The sequence below is a fragment of the Ammodytes marinus genome (assembly GCF_949987685.1).
Source record: "Ammodytes marinus genome assembly, chromosome: 6".
Classification (NCBI taxonomy): domain Eukaryota; kingdom Metazoa; phylum Chordata; class Actinopteri; order Uranoscopiformes; family Ammodytidae; genus Ammodytes; species Ammodytes marinus.
This window is the reverse complement of record NC_137235.1, coordinates 4,606,527-4,632,536: the sequence shown is the minus strand read 5'-3', so window position 1 is coordinate 4,632,536 and position 26,010 is coordinate 4,606,527. Positions and strand designations below refer to the sequence as shown.

At 39.0% G+C, this 26,010-nt stretch overlaps 2 protein-coding genes across 9 annotated transcripts in view; both read right to left on the bottom strand.

Moving 5' to 3' along the window:
• usp34 (ubiquitin specific peptidase 34) overlaps positions 1-4,365 on the bottom strand; it is a 56,379-nt gene extending 52,014 nt beyond the window's left edge. For all 8 annotated transcript variants that reach the window (XM_080029605.1, XM_080029608.1, XM_080029609.1 and 5 more), the window contains exon 1: positions 4,083-4,365. In XM_080029605.1, coding sequence (XP_079885731.1) covers positions 4,083-4,125 — 43 coding nt within the window. In that variant the 5' untranslated portion in view covers positions 4,126-4,365. The remainder of the gene's footprint in view (positions 1-4,082) is intronic.
• Positions 4,366-6,433: 2,068 nt separating this feature from the next.
• xpo1a (exportin 1 a) lies at positions 6,434-25,858 on the bottom strand. The gene is made up of 25 exons (XM_080029187.1): positions 25,302-25,858; positions 24,181-24,313; positions 23,278-23,379; positions 22,488-22,560; positions 22,318-22,379; positions 21,976-22,020; positions 21,598-21,779; positions 21,184-21,232; positions 20,962-21,081; positions 20,412-20,540; positions 19,480-19,638; positions 18,233-18,415; positions 17,557-17,695; positions 16,878-17,059; positions 16,191-16,347; positions 15,479-15,642; positions 14,363-14,497; positions 13,654-13,837; positions 13,176-13,282; positions 12,045-12,239; positions 11,520-11,688; positions 8,863-8,997; positions 8,249-8,408; positions 7,772-7,868; positions 6,434-7,391 (listed from the first exon to the last, which is right to left on the bottom strand). The coding sequence occupies exons 2-25, from the start codon at positions 24,304-24,306 to the stop codon at positions 7,245-7,247; spliced, it is 3,201 nt and encodes a 1,066-aa protein (XP_079885313.1). The 5' UTR covers positions 24,307-24,313; positions 25,302-25,858; the 3' UTR covers positions 6,434-7,244.
• Between the last annotated feature and the right edge of the window lie 152 nt (positions 25,859-26,010).

Below are 26,010 nucleotides of genomic sequence, written 5' to 3'. Positions count from 1 at the left end.
AGGTCACGGCGGCCTTTGCTTTATAATCACCCAACAACATCACTAATAACCTGCTCAGAGCAACACAGCGCTGAAGCAGCCATCTCTATAGAACATGGGAATTCATTTGACCTTTAAAGCCCCCTGTAAACCAAATCCACAAAATCCTTCTAACTATGTCATTTGGGGAGTTAGTTGCATGATAGTAAGCATCCGAAAGAGAGTCATTTAACTTTAGAGAAATGTATTTTAAATGGAGGTGGGCGACAGACTGCTCTGGTTCTTGTGTGTTTTGAACCAATCACAGCAGTTCTCTGCCAGAACGTTCTATAAAAAAAAATCCGTGACTGAGTGACTGTTGCCATGGAGACTGTTTTATACATGAGCCTTGATTTTTGTATAAGCTTGTTGGAGAGTGGAGAGACACCCAGCTTTGATATCATATATTGATTTTGAGATGCTTTAAACGCAGGAAGGCAAGAAAGATGTTAGACTTTAGCATTCATGCAATGTTATTCTGTTTTATTGTATTGTTTAGCAATTGTATTCAACTACACTGCAGGCGGTAGTCTTGAAAAGGTGCAGGTGTGTATCATTTATTGTCGCTTTTTAAGAACAAGTTTGTGTATACTTGCTTGAAAAAAAATTTAATTGTATCACCTTAGAATGAGCCGTTTAGATCTATATAGAAGCGGGGAGTGCCGCCATGTTGCACCACCATGTTTCTACAGTAGCACAGAACGAACAAACTTAACAGACTTGTTTTCAAATACATTAGGGGCAGCCAGAAATGCACCTGTTGGAAGACGAAGAAGTACTATAGACTTAAGGCTCAAGAATACAGTTCTACTGTGGAAAGACTTGAGGCAGTGGTGGATGATGCTATCTTTATTAACCAGCCAGTCACAAAGAGGAAAAAGCAGGCGTGGTGGCACACAGGGATAGGATGAGACAACGTTTATGCAAAATATGGCCAGAGGACATTGTAAAAGGTAAACTGGAAAGAACTCGTAAAAATTAGGATGAAAGAGAGGAGTCCGGGAGGGCAATGATGTCACTGCAACAACAGCAGTAGTAATGACATAATAATATTATTATAGTGGCAACTGGCAACTAAATGAATCCGTTCATTCATTTTTCTTCATTCATTCATTCAAACTGATGAAGGCTACCCAAGGGAAATCCTGAGTCATATGTGTTAAAGTCCCAAGTCTAGCTGAAGGTCTGTTTGGATTCTCTCTAGCCAGACTATAGCAAATGTGTGACTTGAGTCCACACTTCTGATATACACTCAACACTCTCACACACATACAACTAGATATACTATATATAAAAACAACCAATGACCAATAACAAATAAAAATCCCTATACAACATGTGTCAGAACAACAACCAGATATTTAATGGGACTCTAGCCTCATGAGAAAAAAAGTCTAATGTCCCCGTTTCTCCCATGGCTGACGATCTCAGGGCACTTTGCTGATGACAGAGCTGGGTAAGAAGACCTTTAAGTTTTCCTCTTCCTGGAATAAACTGCAAACTTCCGGCTCTAGTGACTAAGTGATATAAAAGCCGTTGTAAAGAGTTTGAAATCAGACTCTGTTAGAAATGGCAAATGTTTTTTTTTTTTTTAAATCAATAATTTATTTCAATGCATTTTCCCTGTTGCACTTAAGCTACATTTTCACTTGTATTTGTCTTGATGTGAGTGTTACTTAGTGTCTGTACCTGTCTCCTTCTTGCCTGGCCAAGTCTCTTAAAAAAAAAAAGGAGGAGTCAGGGTTTCTGGAGTATTCTTATTGTCAAAATCTGGTGTTAATGCACAGCCTAGGTTCTGTAAATGGTACATAGACAAAGGGAATGTAAACAAAGGGTTCCACCGTAGCAAGCAACATATCATTTACAGAGCCAAGCTTGTGTATTAACACTGGATTTTTCTTCAGTGCACACAGAGTACGGACAGGTAGCCGATGAGATGTATGAGGAGATATTTACTGATTTTGAGAAAAAGTGATGTGGCAACAAGGATTTCTCCAGAATCGCTGACTCCACCTTAATAAAAGAGATTGTAATCGCGATGACCTTTACCTGGTTAAATAAAGGATATAAAGAAGGACCCGATCTGTGTGTCTCCTGTATCAAAGGTGTTATATTATAACGCTATTGTAGAGAATCTCCAGCAGCCAAGCTATTGAAATCAAGTGGGAAAGACTTCACATATGACATTTACAGGCGTTACAGCAGCAGCAGCATAACGCCCACTGCCGCTCAGCTATCACACACACATGTCTATAATGTTTGACCGTCCACATACTTTTAGCCATATACTTTACATTGAACGATGACCAGAAACAGGTGGCTACATCTCACTCGCACACTTGGATTGGATTTAAATACTTGTACACACACACACAAACAGACACACAACCAACCACACACACACACACACACACACACACACACAGCATCAAACAAATGATTTGGTATCTTTAGTTTGAATTAGTGAACCCAAGCTACAGTCAGGTGCATGATGGGAGGAACTTTCACTCACTTTTTGACACACACCAAGAAAACGACATATAATCCAGCAAATCACTGCACAATTTAAAAAAAAATATATATAATATAGTGTTGTATCATAAAAAAATAATTTATTTCGTTTTCCAGACACCAATAAAGTCCAGCAAGGCTTGGTTAGGAAGTGTAGAATAATAGATATACTTCAAGCTTTGAAAGACAACCTCGTTTAAAAAATGTCTTGCTTAAATTCAAGTTATAGCCTATAGCACTGCATGTTACAAGACAACAACAGGACATTATAGGAAGTTTAGTATTCATTTTACCTACAAAGCGAGTGCAAGAAAACACAATAAAAAAATACACAAAATCTACAGAGGATTAACAATGTGCTTTGTGCCAATATCTGCGCCTGGTTGCAGCCATTAATATTCCTTTATCATTCAACTACAATCGTCAAAACACACACAACAAGACTTTTGTACATCATCTTCGTGTCAGCATTAACCATGAGCACATTGCTGACATTAAGGAGGCCATTTTTGACTTTCAACAATGAAACAATGGGGTGTGTTGTCCCGATTTCTGCCTGCACTTCAGAGCGAAACTACCAGGGAAAGTTTTACAATAGCGTAATGCTGCAACCCCTAATATTTCGCTTCAAGTCAATATGATTAAATCTATGAACACTATCAAAGACAACATTAGGTGAACTATTTGCATTTGAATCATAAAAATAAAGTTAGTGTTATTAATGCAGACTTATTATTATAGAGTAATGCATCCCTTATGTTTTATATTTACACTATCAAAGCCAAAACATGCTCAAATATGGGCATTTGATTCGTAGAAATAAGAAAGAAACTCTTAACAGTATGGATGCATTATTGTTATTACACAGTAATGCATCCTCTATTACTCCATCTTAGCCTATTATTATTAAATGTATGAAATCCTCACTGTCAGAGCCCAATGTCTGCCTTTTAACAATACACATAAATATAAAAACGTACAGTATGGATGCATTATCATATCACAGGTGTATATATTCAAATGTGCAGCAAAACTTAGCATAACACCTGCAGAGTGAGTGGACAGCTTAGCGCAGACTGAGCTGACAAACACATCAAACAAAGTCAAGGCTGCAAAAACAAGCTAACTGAGGCTAACTGCCCAACATCCGTGCAATGCATCCTGTATAAAAAACACACCTGTGCAGCACATTCAACGTTGCCCACGTGTTTTCAGTCAAACCTCGTAATGTCACACATAAAAACTGATGGATAATATTAAATTTGAGGCGATTTCGGGGTGGTGTTTTGACAGACAGGGCCCCAAAAACACTGCCAGTCTGTAGTGAGTTTTCACACGAAGACATGGCTGTCACCGAGTGTAAAATGAGCAACGATTAATGCCGATACATTCGCTTTCTTGTGGCTGTAAAAGTTTAAAATAAAAGGGCTGAGCTAATTGGAGAAAACACAAAGTTATATGTGGCTAGCCCTCCGGAGCTAACATGCTAAGATGCTAACTCACCTAGCAGCTAAGTGGATGTATGAGAAATATTAAAAATAATTTTTACTTACTTTCATTTAATACCTCCACCAGCTCGGCGCAGTTTTCACACATTGTTCATGAAGAAAAGCAAAGTGCCCCGGCTCAAACCATCGCACTGGGAGCAAGAAAAAAAAATAGAAAAAATAGGCCCAGTTAAAAGCAAATGAGGGAGTGATTTGGTGAAGGTTATTCCACTTTAAATTAGACCAGGGTGGGTATAAAAAATGTCTATAACGTGATCTGCATCCAAGCGAAGTTAATGTACAACCAAAAAGTTGAAGAGGCACTGCAGGAAGGTAAGAAACCGAATCAGTGTCCAATCTGAGCGTTACTTGGGAGAGCAGACACAGCAGCCATGTTGAAAAAGGAGAGGGGAGGGGGGAGACGACGACGACAGTTCGGCACTTTCCGTACTGTCTCCTCCTCCCGTTCGGGTTTCTTCGGCAGTCTCGCGATATCTCCCAAATGTGAAGTAATGTTTACATCATGTTTACAACCTTTTTCCTGCTATCTCAAGGGCAAATACTCCATATAACATAAATAAAATAAATGCAAAAAATTAAACTGAAATAATCATTTAAATAATAAAAACTAAATTATTGAAACTACATTTTTTATTTGACAAAAAAAATCCACATTAAATTAATACAGGTATGTTTTTTTTATTTTTTTTATTTTAATTTGTTTATGGTTTATATTTTCTAACACTTTAGATAAAATAATAATACAATAAATATTGTAATATAATTTAAATTAATTTGAATCTAACAATTAAAGCAAAATACAATTAAAATATTAATGTAAATTCTAAAAACTAAAATGCTATGAATAGTTTTATTTTAAAAACTATAATAAAATATTGATATTCTAATGTTATATTTAAAGTTTTAATTTACATTTTCTCTGGTGCCTATTTGCTTAAAGATTAAACATTGCCGTATATCAAATATAAATGTTTATTTTTCTAATATTTTATAGAAATGTAATGCATAAATACAAAATACTATCATTCCCTCATTATCCAATTATTCCAATAATTCTAATCCTAACTTTTTACATCACATGCCGAAGTGAAAATGTTCCGATCAGACGCACAATCGTCATAACTTTTTGAAAAAGTTCAGTCTGGTTTGTGTGTGGTATTGAAAGCTTAGCTTGCCTAAAAGAAGTTTCTCTCCAAGGAACAAAACCTGAAATAAAAAAAAATTGCCAACAGGCCTGTTACCAACATCAGACCCATTTCATTTCACATCTGGCAGCTTTCTTCATTTCCTTCAGTCTACATTAAAAGCAGAACATTACTAACTAAAGTAATATGTACCTTGTTTTGTTTATCAAGCCACAATCTCTGCAAGCCAATGTGTTTGGTCCAAAACCTTTTAATGTAGAGGTTGATCTGCTATGATGGCCTTGTCAATTTGTTAATTACCATTTAATAATAAGCTGAAACTTATTTTATGTTTTTTTCAAAGTAAATCATATCGAAAGGTGTGTTGTATAAGGAAATGCACAGTTGGATCTAATATCACCAATAAGGACTCTGTTCCTTCAATAAGCATCATAATGCAGCAAGTAATAATGATATTGCAGCTATAGTTTATAAAATATAATATAATATCATCTCTCAGATGGTCTCTTAGAAATATCCAGGGAATTCAAATATCTAGGACATGTCTTCTCAGATGATCTCATGGATGACAGTGACATTCGTCGTCAACGGTGTAAAATACATGCACAGGCCAACATGATGATGAGGAAATTTTCCATGTGTTCCACAGATGTTAAGTGTGCTCTGTTTAGGGCTTATGTCACGCCGCTGTATACAGCTCATCTGTGGTCCTCTTACAGAGTGAGAAGTATGCAGAGGCTTAGAGTGGCATATAATGATGCCATGAGGTTGTTGCTCCGTGTTCCTAGGTGGCACAGTGCTAGCCAGTTATTTGTGTCCTCTAATGTACCTACATGTCAGGCACTGTTACGAAAGTTAATGTTCAATTTCATGTGTCGATTGGATTTATCAGAAAATAGCATCATTATAGCCTTAACCAACCCTATGACGGGCTATCGGTTCACATCCAGGCTTCGAAAGCATTGGCATGATAGCTTGCACCTATTTTAGAACAGTATTTTATTGAGTAATGTATTTTAACGTGTTCTATGTGTGTGTGTATATTGGATGTGAGTGGACCATCTGAGTCCTTAATAAAGATTATTATTATAATGTCAAATTATTTAAACAATAAATAAATTTCCAAATCTCTAAAGAATAAACTATATGTCTTTTACAAGAAGACTTCAAGTTCTGGACGCTGATCTTCGAAAATCCTCGTATTATCCACGCGTTCGGTAAGAAGCAGAAATGCACTCACACATATTTTTGTAAAAATAGCCAACTTTATATTCTCAGAGTACTAAGACAGCTTTACAAACAGGATGATATGCACAGAGCCTTCCTTCTCATCCAAACGCAGAGCGGTCCAACTGAAGATCTGACTATCAGAGTCAGAATAAAAGAAAATAAACAAAAAAAACAATAATAAACACACTGACAAACCGAAAACAAGACAACAAAGGAAGCAAGGGAGTACACGTCGACCCCTTGAGCATCACATTCGTCCTGCACCATGCACGTGGCACTTCTGAAATCAGAGCAATCTGTCAACTAACCATTGCAAGTGTTTCAACATTATATATTACATATTAACAAGTAGGAGAATTGAGGGGGAGGAGTGGGGGTTTGAAGAAGGGATTAAAAATTAAGTATTTTCAATTTCATGCAAGTGTAAAAGAACTGTATTGGCCAAACATAAAGCTTTTTAATTAGCAATCAAGAATAACAAAAGATGGCATGTTACACACAAAAACAGTCTTTGTATAAAATAAGTTTGTAGGAAAAAAGAAAAAAAAAGAAAAGAAAAATCCACGCTAGGGTTGAGTGGGGGTGTCAAGGGGACAAGTCTCATTTACATATTGACATTGATTTGGTCGACGTACAACCGAGTGCTGGGGTCCTTACTGTGGCCCCTCATTCTCTTTTCAAAAAACACACGCACACCCACACGCACACAAACACACTTGAAAAGAAAACAATTGATCAACAGGAAGCGTCCTTGCTCTCTCTTGACCCTTCCCCTTTCGTCAGAGCTGTGTTGTTGTTGTTGTAGTTTAGTACAAACTGTTCGCTGGCGTTTTCAGTCGCACATTTCTTCGGGGATCTCGTGAGGGTTGAGGATGCCCGGCACAGACATCTGCAGCTTGTGTTTCTCCTCCTGGGCTTGGCGCAGAGACCCTTCTCTCTCCTCTAAGAAAAGGTCCGTCGTGTCCTCACCAGCAAACTCCTGAAAGGACCACACAAGGAGAGATGGATCAGCAGGGCTCAGAACATAAAGTTTAAAAAGACTTTAGGCTTAAGATTCCAGTTCGGACAAAATTACATTTTCCCCACAGCACCCATACAAACTTTCCAGAAAGTCTCTCCGATCAAAATAAGTTATTATTATTCTCAAATTCTTCCGATTTATGTTTATGTAACGTCTTTGTTGATTTACAAACATGTTTTAATGACAGGGTTCCTGCAGCTGGAGGCAAGTTAGAGGCAAGACTTTTTAATGCCACTCTGACTGACATTAAAAACTAATTTTACCAAAACTGTAGAGAAAAACCACCACATTTTTTTAAGTAAACTTTGTGCAGGTGCATTTTCCATTTCCTCACTCACCTTGATCTGCACGAGGAAGTCCCTCAGATGCTCCTTGAAGGCTGGGATGTCCTGGTTCAGGCTGAACAGACCCGTTACAAACACCTTCACCTGGGCACTGCAGACAAGACGGTCAAATTAACCACAAGAATCTTTCCATTAACTTCATCCCTCTAATAATGAATATGTATTTGATTTTAACTGTAAATAATACTTTTGGCAGCTTTGGTGAAGTACAATGAATTAACATTAACATCAATCATCGTGTATTAAGTGTCACCAGATGGGAGTTACAGAAATCAAATCAGTTTTATTTGTATAGCCCAATATCACAAATAGACATTTGCCTCAGTGGGCTTTACATTCCATACAGTACGACACCCTGCCCTTAGACCCTTAGCTCGGCTGAGAAAAAACTCCCAGTAAAAAACCCTTTACCCTTTACAGCTGCTTCAAACTAAAATGGATGCTTCAGTGAAAACTTGTTTCTCTACTTACTCTTGCAGATGGGGGAAGGCGGTCTTCAGCAGGTTGGCGATGTATTCCTGGACGTACGCCTGGTTGTTGGCGGGACTCGCTGCGCTCAGAGCCACAGTGACCTTCCCTTCCTCCACCAGGTTGAACATGTAGGCCAAGATGGTGGCATGCATCGTTAGGCCTGCAGACAGGGAGCAGGGCAGAGGGGATGATACGTTTGTCAAATTAACAAAAAATGTTTTTTGATTCAATTCAAAAAGTTTAATCTTGTATCAAATAATGATAGAATATTTTCATAGGTAAGGCGCTCAAATACAACATACACCCATCAGTATTTCCTCTAGCGGGGAGACATAGCAGCGGGGCTCTCTGGGACGCAAAGACTTTTTTTTAAATTTGCCATTGCACCCTGCCAGGATGTTTCAGTTCTGTTTATCTATCTGGCAATGGCCTTTGAGGCCTAAATACAATCCACATTTTACAAAGCAAAGAACAGGGAAAAATGTCTGTCTAGTTCACATATTGAGCTTTATCCATTTGGAAAAGTTCTGCTTTGTTGAACATACATTTTAATAAATATATTGAGTTTTGGGGTTGTAATATAGATCTTCCCCCAGAGTCACATGTGTGTTTACCTGCAGTGTGCGATGTGTCAGTGACCACAGAGAAGATGTGTTGTAGAATATCACAGAAGTACGTCTGGTAGAAGCTCTGTGCTGCGGCTTCTTCTCCCGATACGTTCTGGAGGAGCGTGTACAGGATCTGGAGACCTGAGGGAGACAAGGGGACACTCGTTAGACCAGAGAGATGATCACACAAACTTAAACAATATACACTGCTCCCACACATTTCAACTATCAGTAACTTCGGAGTTGAAAAAAAGGGAGTTTAATTCTATTTATTTTTTAAAATACTTGAGTTTTAAGTAGAAATGTAATAACAAAAAAAAAGACTTAGTCTCAAAAGAAAAAGTAGGCAGCCGAGTGCCCTTGTCTGTACATTTGACTTGGATTTTCAACATCTAAAACAATGACGTTTTACATCAATGGGTAAATAATAGAGGTGGGCATAGATTAATTTTTTTAATCTAGATTAATCTAGATTAATTTTGAAATTAATCTAGATTAATCTAGATTAAAATGGCTCATTTGAATTCATTCATAATATGTGTGTGCTCCCTAAATAATGACTCAAAGTAAGTCTTTGAGAACGTGTTTCTCAAGCCAGGTGGCGCATCAGACCAGGGGCTCATCTCCTGTTTCCAACATGCATCACAAACTGCTTGAGGAAGCTGTTCTACTATGATAATTGGTGATGAAAATAAATAATGTTCAACAAGATGTACTTGTGTTTACAAACTGTTTATTCAGTTAAACATGAACTTTGAACTGTAGGCCATAAGAGGTAACGATGAATTGTTTAGGGCTGCAACTAACGATTATTTCAATAATCGATTAATCGGTCGATTATTTTTTCGATTAATCGATGAATCGGATAAAAAAAATAAACATTTGTAAATGCTGCATCTTTATTCAAAAACTGAACATTACTTCAAATTCACAGTGCACACTGAAGTGTCAAAACACCAGGTTATTGCTCCAACGTCCCGGAACTATTAAAAGTAATATTAAATGATAAAAAATTAATAATAAACTTAACTGGGATAACACAAAAAAAAACATACAATGTATGATATACATTTATACAGTATAAGGGATGTCCATGGTAAACCAGTCAACCGATAATATTTTTAACCGGTAAATACTAACGGTTAAAAAAATTAAATCATCTTAATTTCTCTCAGATGACAGGAGAGTTAATTTGTATTGATATTGATACCATTTTCAAGACTCCTTAACGATCCAAGTCTTTATTGATATCAAAATTGATAATTTTCTATTATTTTGTTGAAATAGAACTTGTATTATTGCTTTAATTGCTGATATGATCATAGCTCTAGATAGGACATTAAACAGGTCATAATTCCATTCCATCTTTACTATCTATTTTATCTTGCTGGGAAAACAAGTTTCGCCAAAATCTCAAATTTCTTTTTTTTTGTGTTGCATTTGAACACATCAATCATATTACTGAGCCGGCCTGAACACATCACAGTTGACATGGTTGCTACTTTTTTTAAGCTAACTAGCTTTATATCCTTCCGATTTTAACATGGATTTAAAATCTGGATCACTATTTTTAACTGACGGGACTTTCTACACCGTTCGGTTGTATGATTACTGCCGCTGCATTGAATGACTGTTGATGCGCCGATGCCGATTCTCCGAGCACGTCTGCACACCGTCTGCAGCAGCAGCTGACAGAGTTTTTTTGGACTAGACGGATACTGAGTTGATGGAGTTTTTTTTAACCCAAAGAAAGCAAAGGTACAACACTTTTATATAGGCCTGCAGTCCAGTGTTAGATATGACCAAAATACAAGCTGTGGCCGCTCACACTATAGCTTTCCCGCACGTGAAGCGAGCCTTCACGTGCGGAAGGGGGTTCACCCCGACGGCGAACAGCATCTCCCCTGAGCCGAACAGGAGGTGGAATTAAGAGATTAACGGCGATATTTTTTTTATCGCCCGATAAGAGTCTGGCGTTAACGTAGCCGTTAACGCCGTTATCGGCCCACCACTAGTAAATAATCAAACGAAATAGTAAGATTGATTCCATTAAAATCATATTAAAAACACAAATGAAGTGGATAAGTGTTGAAGTGTGTGTAGTACATATTTATCCCCAGTGGTCATGATGTTTGGACCGTGGGGCCCATGAACTACAGTCACTGTAGCAGCCATTTTGGCCAGTGGTCTCCACTGAGGAGGAGGCACTGAATTTGACAAGGCTGCAAGTGCAAATGTACTTATAAGAATCTACATATTTATATACAGTGCAACTATGGTATTTACATGGGAGTAAATCCAAAATATTTATTGGCCAAAAAAAAATCTTACATATATCGCTAAAACATAACTCACAGCTAGCAAAAGTAGAATAGTTCAAATGGTTGAACATACAACAGAGCAATAATACACTAGAGCAACAATGTCATACATTCACGTATATCTATTTCAGCTTTTGACTTAACAGTTTTTCTAATTCAATAACTTTCCCATATTCCCTATACTTGTGTGTGAAATCTCTGCAACTTCCAAGGCGCGATGTTATGATGAAATATATATGTTAAAAGTGTGTCCCAATTGTATGCCTACTGCATGCAAACTAACTAGATACTTGTTATGATCAGCTGTAGTATTTGTAACGCAGGCTGTGAGTCAGTTCATACCTGTGTCAGCCACGTTCCTCATGGTGTGTTTAAAGGCCCAGATGATGGAGTCCAGGATCAGTTTGAACTGGGCCGGGGCGATAGACAGGAACGCTGCAAAGCACTGGGACGTGGCCGCTTGAAGGAGGTAGAAGAAATGGGTTCTGTGTTCGGGGAATTCTTCAAAGTCCTGAAGGAAAGGAAGGGAAAAACACACCGTTTAAAAGACTGTAACTTTACTTTCAGATTTGTATTGTTTTCAGCTGGTTCATTGACTTTCTTAATTAAGTATATGACATTTGTACTAATTTGTATTATTTTTTATGTAATGCAATGGATGTAGTTTTGAGGATATTGTGAGAGCTCTGTGTATGCACTTGTTTTGTGTCATTGTAGTTTATTAACTTCTGTATTTTACTTGTTTAAATTCGTTTTACTTGTTGTTTTCCTAAGGACCCCTTCGAAAACAACAGCGTATATACTGCAATAAAATGTTGCAATGAAGTTAAATGAAGCAAAAATGTATTTAAAAACCCTCCAACGGACCTTGTTGATCATGTTCAAAGTGCACTCGAAGACTGCGTCAAAGATCTTGGGGATTTCCCCCGTGAGGTGGACCCCCAGTTTGTTGACGATGGTTGCCATGGTGCTGAGGACCTCTGGCTCGCGGGCGGCCGGGACGTTCCTCTGGTAGTCGATGAGCACCGCCTCCAGCAGGGGGGGCACAAAGTTCTCTCCCACCTGGGACACAGTGACAAACACACAAGTTTCATTTTCATGACTTAACCATGAAATATCTATCTATCTATCCATCCATCTCTATAGTAAATTTGCTATATTTAAATGTGTCTAAATCCAGAACTTGGTCTCAAAGGTAAAAGTAGGCAGCAGGGTGGCCGTTGGCTGTGTACATTTGACTTGGATTTTCAACATCTAAAACAGTGACATTTTACCTCAATGGGTAAATAATCAAACGCAATAGTAAGATTGATTCCATTAAAAATCATATTAAAAACACAAATGAAGTGTGTGTAGTACATATTTATCCCCAGTGGTCATGATGTTTGGACCGTGGGGCCCATGAACTACACAGTCACTGTAGCAGCCATTTTGGCCAGTGGTCTCCACTGAGGAGGAGGCACTGAATTTGACAAGGCTGCAAGTGCAAATGTATTTATAGCTTAATTTTCATGATTTTACCATGAAATATTTATATTGTATCCATCCATCCATCAAGCTCTATAGTCAATTCACTATATCTAAATGCCTCTAAATCCAGAAATTTTACTGAAACATATTTGCTACCAGTCAGAATGACAAGGTGAAAAATGGTTTAGAAAAACATTATCATCATTAAATAGTTTAGTCCATCTTTTGGTTACAGTAGACAAAACATCTTTCTAATTTAGGTTCTAATAATAAACATTATGACTGTTGTTATTTATAAGGAACCAGGGAAAGTCCAAACATCTTAGCACAATTTTCCACTTGCTGAAATAGTCACATCTTCTCTCTGTTGTTGCACCACAGCCAAATCAAATACAGAGGATGTTTTGTGTGGAAAAAAATGCTAAAAATAGGCCATGAAAAAAAACATGGATTTAACAAAAAATAAATCTCTTCCATGACAGAATAGGCTGGGGGGGGGGGGGGGGGGGGAGATAAACAGCGACTCACCATCTGTGGGTCGTTGGATCGACTGACCCATCCAGAGATGAGCTTCAGCGTCTCTCTCTTCACCGTCCTCATACTCCTGATCAGAGGCTGTTTGGTCACCATCTCACCTGCACACATCAAACAGAGACAGTTTATCAAACTTGCAATAACTGATTTGAATCGCTACAAGGAACTTTTTGATATTTTTGAAAGTGTCTAATTCTTCCCTCTGACGGACATAAATGACATGTTACAGCAAACAAGACCATCAGTGCAAAGAACGCTAATATTTTTATAAAGTTTTTCTTAATGCCTTTGTCCGGGTTCCTCACTCAGGAACAACAGCTGCCGTCGTAAAAACACTACCGCTTTTGTCCAAAGGGAAAGAATGAACACAAACACGTAGCCACTTTAAGACAGACAGACAGACAGACAGACAGACAGACAGACAGACAGACAGACAGACAGACAGACAGACAGACACACAGAAGGAACTTACCGTTTGTCTGAACGGCCGAGGAGATGTTTTCACTGAGGCACTTGTAGACGTTGAGCATGTCCAGGTAGATCCGCCCGAGCTGAGAGACGAAGGGATGGCCGACGGCTTTACAGGATTTAACGTTAGTCTTCAGGATGCTGCCCAGCTGACGCACCGTCTCCGCGTCCTTCAGAATGTCCACGTTCTGCAGATAGAAATAGATAAAGTTATTAAAAAGAACAGAATAAATCTATTTGACAACTAGATGTGAAACTGCTTACAGAAAAAAGTGTATAAAAGAAGTGAACTAGCCTTCCACCTCAAGGTGTAATTTGTCATACTAAATTCTCACAATTTAGTATAAGAAGCCATTATTAAACAAAGGAAGGCTACAGGCTGTATTAAAAAGGTGGAGTCAGCGATTCTGGAGAATGCTTGTTGTCAATATCTCCTCACAATCTATACCTGTACGTACTGTGTTACACTGAAAAATTAAAATCTGGTGTTAAATTTACAACCTAGAACCGACATGTTGCTAGCTACCACGGGACCCTTTTCTTAACATACTAGTTTACAGAGCCTAGGCTGTGTAAAAACACTAGATTTTCACACACAGTACAGGTAGTGGATTGTGAGGAAATATTCACTGATTTTGACAACCAGCGCTTTCCAGAATGGCTGACTCCACCTTTAAGGAATCATGGGTGGATGATAGTGGCTCAGTCCTCACCTTGGTGGCCTGCTGGATGATGCTGTCCCACACCTGGTTGGGCAGCAGCATGTATTTCTCTATTAGAAGCTCCTGAACGGCCTGGTCCGTCTGAGCGCCGATCATGTAGCCGACGGCCTCGTAAAACGTATGGACCTGTGGAGACCAGAAGGAAGAGTTTATTCATTATAATTTTATTATTTTGTTTTGTTTTTTATTTAATGTATATTCTTATGTTTATTTTATCTATTGACTTATTGCATTGCTTGCTCTTTATTTTATGTTTAAACTTTGAATCTGTGATTATGATTTATATATGTTCAAATAAAAAGTGCCAAAAATTAAACAAAAAGGGTGTATAAAAAAATAAAAATTATTAATGAATGAAGAGTTTATGTGGCAACGCTAACAATGCATGTCGTGGCGATGTTTGTTCATTCATTCGTTACCTTTGTTTAACTTGATAATATATTGAGGTAGGAACCTCCTTTACAATTAAGCCAAGTGAGAAGAAAAGTAGACAAAAGATACACATAAGAGCATGGATTAAATGGCAATGAAAATAAAAGGTATTAAAAGAGGAAAGTAAATTAAAATTTTTAGAAATTAGGTGAGTTTAGATTGTTCTGAAGGTTATTCCCGGTCTCAGGTGCACAGTGAGAAATACCGAATTTTCCAAGTTCAGTAAAAACAGTAGGGACATGAAATGTAATCCAATCATAAAGGGCACATAACTTAAGACAACAATAAGGTCAGATAAGCTTGTAAAAAACCTGTAAGGGCCTTATAAAAAATAAAATAAAAAGCGAGTATATATATCTCGCCTTTCAGCCAGCCAACCTTAGTATAGAGCTCATAATGACAAGTATTATAACTATCGGCTGTAATATATCGAAGTGCGGTGTGATAGACATCATGCAATGGCTTTACATTTGCAGCTGAGGCATGCATATATAAAATGTCCCCATAGTTCAATACTGAAAGAAAAGTTCCCTCTATAATGTTGACAAGAATTCCTGTGACTACTACAGATGCAAATGAGCTCCTTGATAACTCTGGTGCGATTGTTTTTACATTTTGCGCTGTCCCTGTTAAAATAAACAAACAAATAACATATCAAAGTAAGACAGGACTGACCTGCTGTGGCTGCAGGTCACAGATGATGGTGTTGATGTTGTTGAGGATCTCGTCTATGAAAGGCATCACCTCGCCCACCTGCACCTGGACAAAATGGCGCCGGCACTTCTGGGCGATTTTGATGAAGGTGTCACACGCCATGTCCTGCACTCCGTCGTGAGTCTCTGTGAGAAGAAGAGGACAATGAGCACAAAAGAAAGATACATTTAAAAGGCAGAGTCAGCCATTCTGGTTGACAAAATCCCCCGAATCAGAATCTGTGAATATCTGAGCTGAAAACAAAATCCAATCTTAATAGGCAGCCTAGGCTCTGTGTGTAAACAAAGTGTGCCCACAATAGCTAGCAGCATACCAGTTTACAGAGCCTAGGATGTGTATTAACACTGGATTTATTTCTCAGCACAACCCAAGTACGGACAACTAGCGGATTTGTTAGGAGATTTACACACAGATTTTGACAACATGCGTTCTCCAAAATCTCTGACTGCACCTTTAAGACCTCCAAATAACAGTGGATTCTTGATTCAGAGAAAGATTTAAACAAAAGCATTCAAACTGATCCAAATAGAGAATTTGGTTTCTTCCAGTTTCTTTCATTTCATTTATTTACGGCTCTGGACCATAGTATAATGGTATCGAGCGCAAAACAGGCACCTTTTTTACCATAACTTTTGGTCTTTCCGACCTCAAAATCAATTTAAAAATTTCTCACCGTGCATGAACTCAAACAGCTTGTTGACGACGGTCTTGAGGAACTTCCAGTGGGCTCTGAGGAAGCGCGGATACTGTCCCACGATGTACATGATGTTGGAGGCTATGATCGCCTTGTTGTCTTTCCCTCTCTTCTGCTCACACAAGCCCAGAAGGTCCTGAGAACAAGACACACAAAAATCAGTCAACGTTGGTCACGATCACACACAAGTTAACGTAGACACACACACACACACACACACAAGACAGCATCCTGGGGACTGTGCCAGGCTTTGATGGGACTGATTTTTGCACCATACTTCATACATCAGAATTCCTTTCTTAATTTCACTAGCTAAAGAGGGTGCCGTTTCCTGTGTTTTAGTTTAGTGTAGTTCTTGATATTTTACGGGTACACTTTCAGTTATATTTGTTTATTTTGATTTGAACAGCTTCCACATGCCCTAAAGAAACAACAACTTAACCATCTACGCCTGCTTATATTTATTACTTCTCTTACCCCTAGCGAGCTGAACACACACACAACTGTTTTGTCAGAAACCAGTTTGGTAGAAATGCTCTAGGATTACAAAGAAAGAATTTGATTTGATTAAAATGGACTCAGAATGAGTGAAATAAATTAAAGACATGCTAGATATCACATGTAAATGGGCAGACACATTTTTTGCCTAATATGAGCCTGTCCCACCTTGATGACAGTGACCAGGAACCTCTTCTCGTCCTCTTCGTGCATGGCCCCGCTGATGGAGCCGATGGCCCAGCACAACATGTTCAGGTTCCTCCACGACCACTCTGTGCCGTTCACCTGGTTATGAAGCTTCTCCGTCATGATGCGTTCAGTGTCCGCGTAGTCCAAATGGGTCAGATACACTAAAGACACAGAGAGAGAGAGAGACAAAGAGAGAGACAGAGAGAGAGAGAGAGAGAGAGAGAGAGAGAGACACACACACACACACACACACACACACAGAGAGAGAGAGAGACAGACGAGACAGAGAGACAGAGAGAGATGAATATGTTTATTAATATTAATTCCTAATGACTATGACTTTAGTGGAAGCAGTTTGCTTAGCATACAGTCTAAGGAAATGATGATCCTATATAAGTGTTTCTCTGAGAGAAAAACTACTTAAATGTGGAGTCAGTGATTCTGGAGTATGCTTTAGTCAAAATCAATTGCAACCTAGCTGTTTACAGAGCCTTGGCTGTGTATAAGCGCACACACAGTATAGACAGGTAGTGGAGATATGAGATATATTCAATGATTTTGACAAAGTGTTTTTTGACAACAAACAGTCTCCAGAATCACTGACTGCACCTTTAAAGAAAGCCCTGCCGACCTGACACAGTTCCTTGTATCCACTCACCCAGCGTCTCCCTCATGTTCTTGTAGAGGTTAATGGCGTCCGTGTCCTTCATGAACTCCCTGACCACCTCGCCCTGGTCGTTCTCCACCACCAGAACCTCCTCTGGTTTGGCCATGCGGCTCACCATCAGCAAACGCACCTACAGGAGGAAGAGCAGGATGTGAGAGTCTGTGACAGCCTTTGTTTGAGTCTTTGGGCAGCACTGTTCTTCTGACATTGATAATGTGAGTTGTGACTTCATGATATTACTTTTCTAAAGTGAAGCTCTAGCTGAATCTATAAATAAACACCATGTATTGTCATTAGTGAGGTAGTGCGTTATGGTGTTCGTTTAACACGACTATCTGTCATTGTAACAACATTTATAGGTCAGGAAAGATGGAAAAGCATAAGTGGTCCTCTATAAACATCAATACAAGTACTTGCTGCTTTTTATTTATTGTTTTGTGTAAAATTAAACTTAAGGTTTGGCACTGCTGGTTAGACATGTATTTTTCTGAACAAAATGCTCAATCGTCTTAAAAGACGCAGATTTATCAATTAAATGAAAATGATCCTTCGTTACAGCTCATTTTTAACTTGGGTAATACATCTGTTTATAGAGCTTGAAGGTTTTCCTGTAGGTCTTTGTGTTCGGCTATATAAAAAGGGTCTGGAGTGTGAGTGAGGCCCTCACCTGGGAGAGAACAGGCAGGTAGAGGTGTCTGCGTGGCGGGACGTCCGACAGCAGTGGGGTGCTGGATGTGGAGAAGGGACTCTCTCTGTAGAGCTCTGCTGCCAGGTGGTTCCAGTATTCCAGACAAATCTTAAAGATCTCCGTCTCCTCAACCTCGGACACCAGCAGCATGTAGTGCAGGGCCTGAGGGGAAAAGATGGTGTTCAGTCTGGCTACAACAAAAAAACATTACCTTTTGTATAATCTGAGTAGTTAAAAAAAACATGTAGTAAAAACTATTTACTCTGATGTGATTGAGGAACTTTTACACCAGTGGAAAATACCTGCTAAATATCTTGGGTTACCTAAATAAATTAGCCACTTCACGTGATTCTAAACCAATGTTATGAGACGGAGAAGCTTGCCATTTCTTTAAACATTTGATATTTTTTTAACTATAGCATATTCCCAACTAAACTTTTCTCTTGCTGGCAATATCTCAGTCTCCCCCTGAAACAATTACCTCCATGTCAAGTACTTATATATAAGTGGACTAACGGCCACAGGAGAAGGTGGTGTAATCGGTCCCAAATGTGTGTCACACAGGACTCGACATGTAAGGAAAAACCAGAGAGAGCCACGTAAGGAAAAACCGGAGAGAGCCGGAAAAGCAGCTCATAGAGATTAGTGGGAGTTTTCTTTTATAACAACCCTTAAGCAGAGGTGGAAATGACTAACACCACCAGCTGAGGTCTGTAGGTTTGTTTAGTCAACATTCACAGAGCTTGATCTTTTTCACATGTTACAAAACTCAAGTTTAAGCAGTAAAAAAATGTGTCGTCCTCCAGTTTTCGCCACGAGATGTGTGCAATACTTTATGCGCAATATATTGTTGTGATTGGTACAGTAGGTGCTGTATTGTTTGTTCATATTCAAGGTGTTCATTTATGTATGTGTGTGTCCCAGTCCTTCCAGCATATATCCCACCACAGGGACAATGTCTCACAGTAACAAACTGGTTTCACTTTAGCAAAACTCAAATTGAGTCAGATCACCGTCCCATAGGACTTCTGACACAGAGTGTAGTTTGCAGATCGTGTCCAAGACAAATTTCCCTGAGGGCCAATTCAGTACATATTGTATTGTATCCTACCGAGCTAAGGGTCTAAGGGCAGGGTGTCACACTGTATGGAATGTTAAGTCCACTGAGGCAAATGTCTATTTGTGATATTGGGCTATATAAATAAAACTGATTTGATTTGATTTACCTCCATGAGTGTCTCTCGCAGGTTGGATCTCTTCTCGATGAGCTGTCCGTGTTCTTTGAGGAACGTGCAGAGGAACAGACTGAGGTTCTGGATGAAGTTCTGCTCGTCATCCTTCCCGTTGGCGTAGGCCAGTCGGATGTTAGTGTTCAGAGGCAGCATCTAAACCAGAACACAAAACATTAACTTCACAACACTCAAACTTATTTATTTACATTCAAACTTCATTTGGTCTGAATTGCTTTGGCGTAATTGCCTCCATAGTGTGTTTTTGTTTTGAGGACTTTGACTTTACTGTAAATAAACTTTGGTCTGGAACCACTGAGCTGTAAGACCGACCACCCAAGATACACCGTTCAGCTAAAGCTAGATCTAAGGTGACGTTCACAAGTGCAACGTTTAGTCCGTTTAATTGAACCTAGTTCTATTGCAGTGAGAATATGATCCGACCCAACTACGGGAAGTGACGCAAAGGTTTTGAATCATGGGCTTCCTGCACCGGCATTTGTTGAGATATACACAGGTTGAAGACAGGTAGAACATGAGTGGAGAGGGCTTGTAAGTGACTTGAGAATCACTCAAAATGATTATGTATGTGTGTGTGTGTGTGTGTGTGTCCCAGTCTGTCCAGCATTAATCCCACCACAGGGACAATGTCTCCCAGAAACAAACTGGTTTCACTTTAGCAAAACTCAAATTGAGTCAGATCATCGTCCCAGAGGACTTCTGACACAGAGTGTAGCCTGCAGATTGTGTGTGTGTGTGTGTGAGTTAGTGAGCGAGTGAGTGAGAGAAAGAGCGAGAGAGTGAGTGAGTGTAGAGTGAGTGAGAGAGAGAGAAAGTGTGTGTGTGTGAGTGAGTGAGTTAGAGAGAGAGTGAGAGAGAGTGAGTGTGTGTGAGAGAATGAGAGAGAGTGAGTGTGTGTGTGTTTGTACCTGTTTGAGCTGGCAGCTGGTGAGGGTGAACAGGTTGACAAACTGCTCCTCGTACTGGTTGACGCTCACGCCGGCGATCTCCGTCAAACATTTCAGCGTCACGTTACGGAACATGGGAACGTTCAAGAACTGAGAACACAAGAATATCACAAGTCAAGTCACTGATGATCACTTTAATATATTTTCACGTTTCTACTTCTTGCACTGCCATATTTCTTATTCCTACAAGTTTACTTAGAGTCTATTTGTACTGTGTGTTTTGATTTAGTGTGAGCTACAACAGACACATTTCTGTAACTTTTTTATGTTACAATAAAGGTAAATTATCTCATTCTTATTTGAAAATCAAATCAAATCAGTTTTATTTGTATAGCCCAATATCACAAATAGAAATTTGCCTCAGTGGGCTTTACACTCCATACAGTACGACACCCTCTGCCCCTAGACCCTTGGCTCGGCTGAGAAAAAACTCCCAGTAAAAAAACCTTTATCGGGATTTGCTCAATTTAACAAACATTTCACCTAAAGATTTGATTATTCTCAGGTTTACCTTGTAGACCAGAGTGCTGATGAGCTTGGTCTCGAAGATGTAACCTAAAGGAATCCAGTTCAGGAAGCGGAGGAGCGTCTCCAGCGTGGCATGGACCAGTGGGGCATTCTGGGAGTTTTCCTAAACAGAAGAATAATAAGAAGACAGTGGGACATGTGAGAAAAGACAGCGGTAACCTAAACTAAATATAGATGAGTGTTGTATGCTTTTACAGCATCTTACCATCACAAACTGGCACAGCTGGAATATTTGGGAGAACTCGTTGCACATGCTGAAAAACAAGAGTAGAAAAGAACACTTTCAGTATTTCAGTTCCAAAATGAAGGTGGGACACTACAGGGGGAGATGTCGGATAACGCTGGAGTTAAAATATTTATTTAATCTTTACAAGTGTCCAACGTTTTTACAGAACAGATCTTGGACACAGACTTTTTTTTTATTGTATAAATTAAAAAAAGACTATGCACAGTGCTAAAACATGCAATTTCAGCATTTATTTTTAAGAAAACAGTGTATCATAAATCAAACAATTAACATATGAACAAATCCTCCTGTAATAACCTTCGGCATGGTGCTAAGAATGATTATGGAAAGTATAGTTGACTGATGATGTACCGCTCATATGTCCTTGGTTACCTGTCTTTGAGATGTTTGGCTTTGACCTGGGTCAGCTGTCCACTGGAGAAGTCGAACACTTCCTCACTGAGCAGCTTGAGGATGATCATGTTGTTCTGACAGAGGCTCTCGCTGGTCCGACTCGCGCCCACGATGTCACTGATGAAGGTCGGCCAGTGTTTGGGCCACTCCTGCTTCAGGATCTAAAAAAAAAAAGCGTATAGAAAGGTGTTTTTTTTTAAATATTTTATCATAATGCTTTTATAAAAAATATGCGACAAAAAAGCATCATTGCAGCAATTACAATAACAATGGTGGTGAGAGCTCCATGTCACTAGCTTCACTACATCATGTCAGTCATTTTTTTTTATTTGTGTCAAAATCAAATGTTTTATTTACCTGTACGAGGATCATGTTGAGTTTGGAAATGTAGACTCCCTCTTTCTGCAAAGGGAAAAAAAAAAAAAAACACGGTGACATTTACTAACCAAAAAATGCATTTTATCAAGACCAAAATATTGTTGTATTTTGTGCATGTTTTCTACACAACTACAAAAAGCAAGACAGAGTTAAGAAGAAAAAACTAAAATACAGTCATGGGAAAACCTGCTTTTATGGGGCACATTACAATACTATTCTAAAGACATTTACGGAAATGTTGATTAATGTTTGCTGCACTAATAAATAAGCAGCAAGAAGGTAAATTACATGGCGCTGTATCAAAAACAAATATAAACTCACCTCCATGTTGGCAGGATCAGAAGAAGTCTTGATGATCAACCCAACAACATATTTCTTGATTCCTGAAAATGCATAAAATATATACAGTATATGAATTAAGGATTTTTCGATACAAATGCACATGGCATTTATCTCTTCATAATTGGTTCATTTAATATCATTAAACTGACCATCACACTGATTTCTGGGGAGAATCTTCCAGCGTGTTTTGATGACTGTCTCCAGAATCTGAAGTGCATAGTACTGAAAGAAACATTAAGATTTATTAAGGTTCTGAAAAGCATCACAACAACCCATCCGTCTCATCAAGAAATGACTAACAACAAACAAGAACTGAACACTCAAACACTATTTTGCACTGCTATACGCCCCCGCTGATGCTAAAGAACCTACAGGCCAAAAAGTATGACGGACAATCAGCAAAAACAGACCATCCCTCCCTAATATTAAAACGTAATGTCTTCCATTTTACACCGTTCAGTGAAAATTCTTGTATGGCTTCTTAGAAAATTCATATAAGAAATTTTCATGGACCATACCACAATTACACGATGGCCTTTGTTTGTCATGGAGCCTATCAATATTTCCGTACTGAACGGTCAGGAAGCAGTACCAATTTAAAACTGGTTCTCAATACACATCCCTATCCCTATTTGAAACTAAGCGCCACCAAAAACGTCAACATTTTGACAGCACTGACAACACCAAATGCGTCACACGAAAGATGCAGCAGAAATGGAAAAACTAATATTTCTGCGGATAACAGATTTAAAACAAAGCGAATTTCCGTTAGCTGAAGAAAAATCCAATAAGCAGAGGGACCTCACTATCCTGACAGCCTAGGCCTGATGTGGATAAAGGGATAAACATCTGCTCACGTTATTAAATCATCCCTGAAAGACAGTCAGCAAGTAGCTGGTGTGAGTGGGTAGCTTTTCTTTACATCAGTCGGGTGCTTACTTTAGTTTTCATGTTCTGAGAAAACTCGAGGATGGTGTCGACCCTCGTCCAGGCGTCTGGATGGTCCTTCAGGTTGGTGAGGACTTCCTGGGCCACTCGTTGCTACAAGAGAGAAACACGGTAAACCTTTAAAAACTGAATCTTAAATGAGTACTTCACCCATACAGAACAGGCGTTCTATCATTATAAAATCGCTTTTATAATATAAAGACTGAGGTTTTTCTTCCCTCAGTCTTCCCTTGGCCCAGCTGTCCATTTAATCCTAACCCTACATTTTACCATGTGTGATGTCACACATGGTAAAATGTAGAGTGAGTCAGTGAGACCATAAAACACTGCCTTTTCTCAGGCTAGGATGAACCGATTTCTAAAAATGTTTCACATGTATACTACATAAGATCTGAGAGTTCAATACACCTTCATATTTCCACTGCTGAAGTAGGTATTTAAGGTTTTAATGATAAACTTCAGGTATATTTCCCCTAAATTTGTACATCCTATTTGACCAATTGTCCTGTTGTAGCTGCACAGTTAATCCAAGCAACACATCTTTAATTTATGATACTGTCGGAATACACATTTAAAAAGGTGGAGTCGATGATTCTGGAGAGTGCTTGTTGTCAAAATGACTCAATCAGTGGAGGGCCTCCATTTTTAAACATACCAGTTTACAGAGACTAGGTTGTGTATTAACACAATACTTTTTTTTAGCACGAACACACTACGAACAGGTAGCAGATCGTGAGGAGATATTCACTGATTTAGACGGACATGATTTTGACAACTAGCTTTCTCCAGAATCATTGACTCCACCTTTAAACAGGAAAGGTTCTTCTAGTACAATCAAGTTTTGCCCTGACGACACATAGCCCATAGCAACAGAGCTGCCCCCCCCCTCCTCACCTGGGATCCAATGTCGTGGTACATGGAGTTGACGACATTGTCCAACAAGTTGATGTCCAATTTCTGACTGAAGTCCAGCAGCTGTCTTGCTGGGTGATCGGCCAACATCGTCATTTCTGCTGGCATAGAGCTTCTGTGGAAAGGGGAGGACAAATGATATTATATTTCAACCTCAACAAAAGCACTTGGTACACCAAATAATACAAAATATATATATATATAAAAACACACACACATCAACGGGTAGAGAAATTACTTATAAGATTTTTAAGATTAGAAGCTTCAAGTATTATTCAGAAACAGAAATACTTCATTGATCCCCGGGGGAAATTGGGTCAATTTACAGTTGCTCCCATTCTACCACGGAACTATATATAGGCATAAAGAAACTATAAGAACATAGAAACGACAATATGTAAGATAAGTGTGTATGCGAAAAACAGTAATAAACAGTTTTTTTTAAAGTGTTATAAAGTATTGCATGTTGGAATATAAATGATTAATACATTTATATTCTAGTATTAGTATCACTTTTTACATTTGGCTAATATTTAAAATACACAAAATGGCATTTAATGGATGCAGTAATATATTGAGCCAAGTGTTTACCAGGCGCACTGCAGTGTTTTGTCTTCTATGTATTTATATACTTATATTAATATGTCACTCAATTGGTGCACTGTCATTTATACTGCTGATGTAACTCTTGAGACAATAGGGATTATTTTATTTTATCTGCAGGGTAAAACAAGACATTAGAAAACCCGCTTGCCGTTTCCCTTTCGGTTCAGTTTGTCTAGAAACAAGTTGTTCTTGTTCGAAGTCTTTTATCGACATTCTATTATTCAAACAGCTTCACGCTTCATTCAATGCACCTCGTGGTCAAATCAGAATTGTGCAACAGGAAACAACGCCCCCGCGTGGAGGGTCTTGACATATCTGGCTGCATTCAAATCACCACAGCTACACTGACTGATTTTGCGCTATTTTTTGCAAAAACTGGGAACAATTTGAAATCTGATTTTAGGAGAAACAAGATGCTACAAAGAGTTAAATCCTGTTCAGTTCATATAGCCGTTAGTTAACGTTAGCCAAGGCCAGGTGAGTTACAGTGAACTTACCTGGTTTGTTGTGTCCGCTCGTTGAAAAGAAAACAACGGTCTGTTATCTGGTTTGGCTTGCAGTTGAATACCGAAGACAATAACCTCCTTGGAAGGTTGAAGAAGCCGTTGTGCTGTGTTTTTATCTCATGGCACACGTTTACGCTGCTGCTGCTAGCAGGAAGCTAACGTTAGCTTTCCACAGGATGATAATTTTAAAAACAGCGTTATACCCGGATACTTATCGAGTATTGGCGTCGTATTATAAGGCTTTCCGCAGGTTAATGTAGCCTATTAAAGCCAATCTGAAACATTTCTCCTCCAGTTTTCAGTAATTTCAGCCGACTCCTACCTACAACAGAGCTAATAGCAACTTAGCATGCTAATGGTAAAAGTCACTGTAAGCTAAGCTAACAACACAGATTCTCAGAGTCACACTTTAGAGCGGTATTCCGGGTCATAATCACGAATGTAAACACTCTGGTTAGTTTTATTGCTGGTTCTATTCGCACACACTGTGGCAGAGCAGAGATGTGTGCTATTCCTCTAAGCTCGTGCTTCCAGACACGGACCGGTTGGAACCGGTTGAGACCGGGATATTCATTCTCGGTGCTTCGGCCCCGCCGCGCGCCGCGTAAAATTTGGACTATGTACCCGCCCCATCCGGCCGCGGATTGGCTTAGCCGCTGCTGTCGTCATCACCGTGTCATAGGCTAAGTATAGCTGTCAG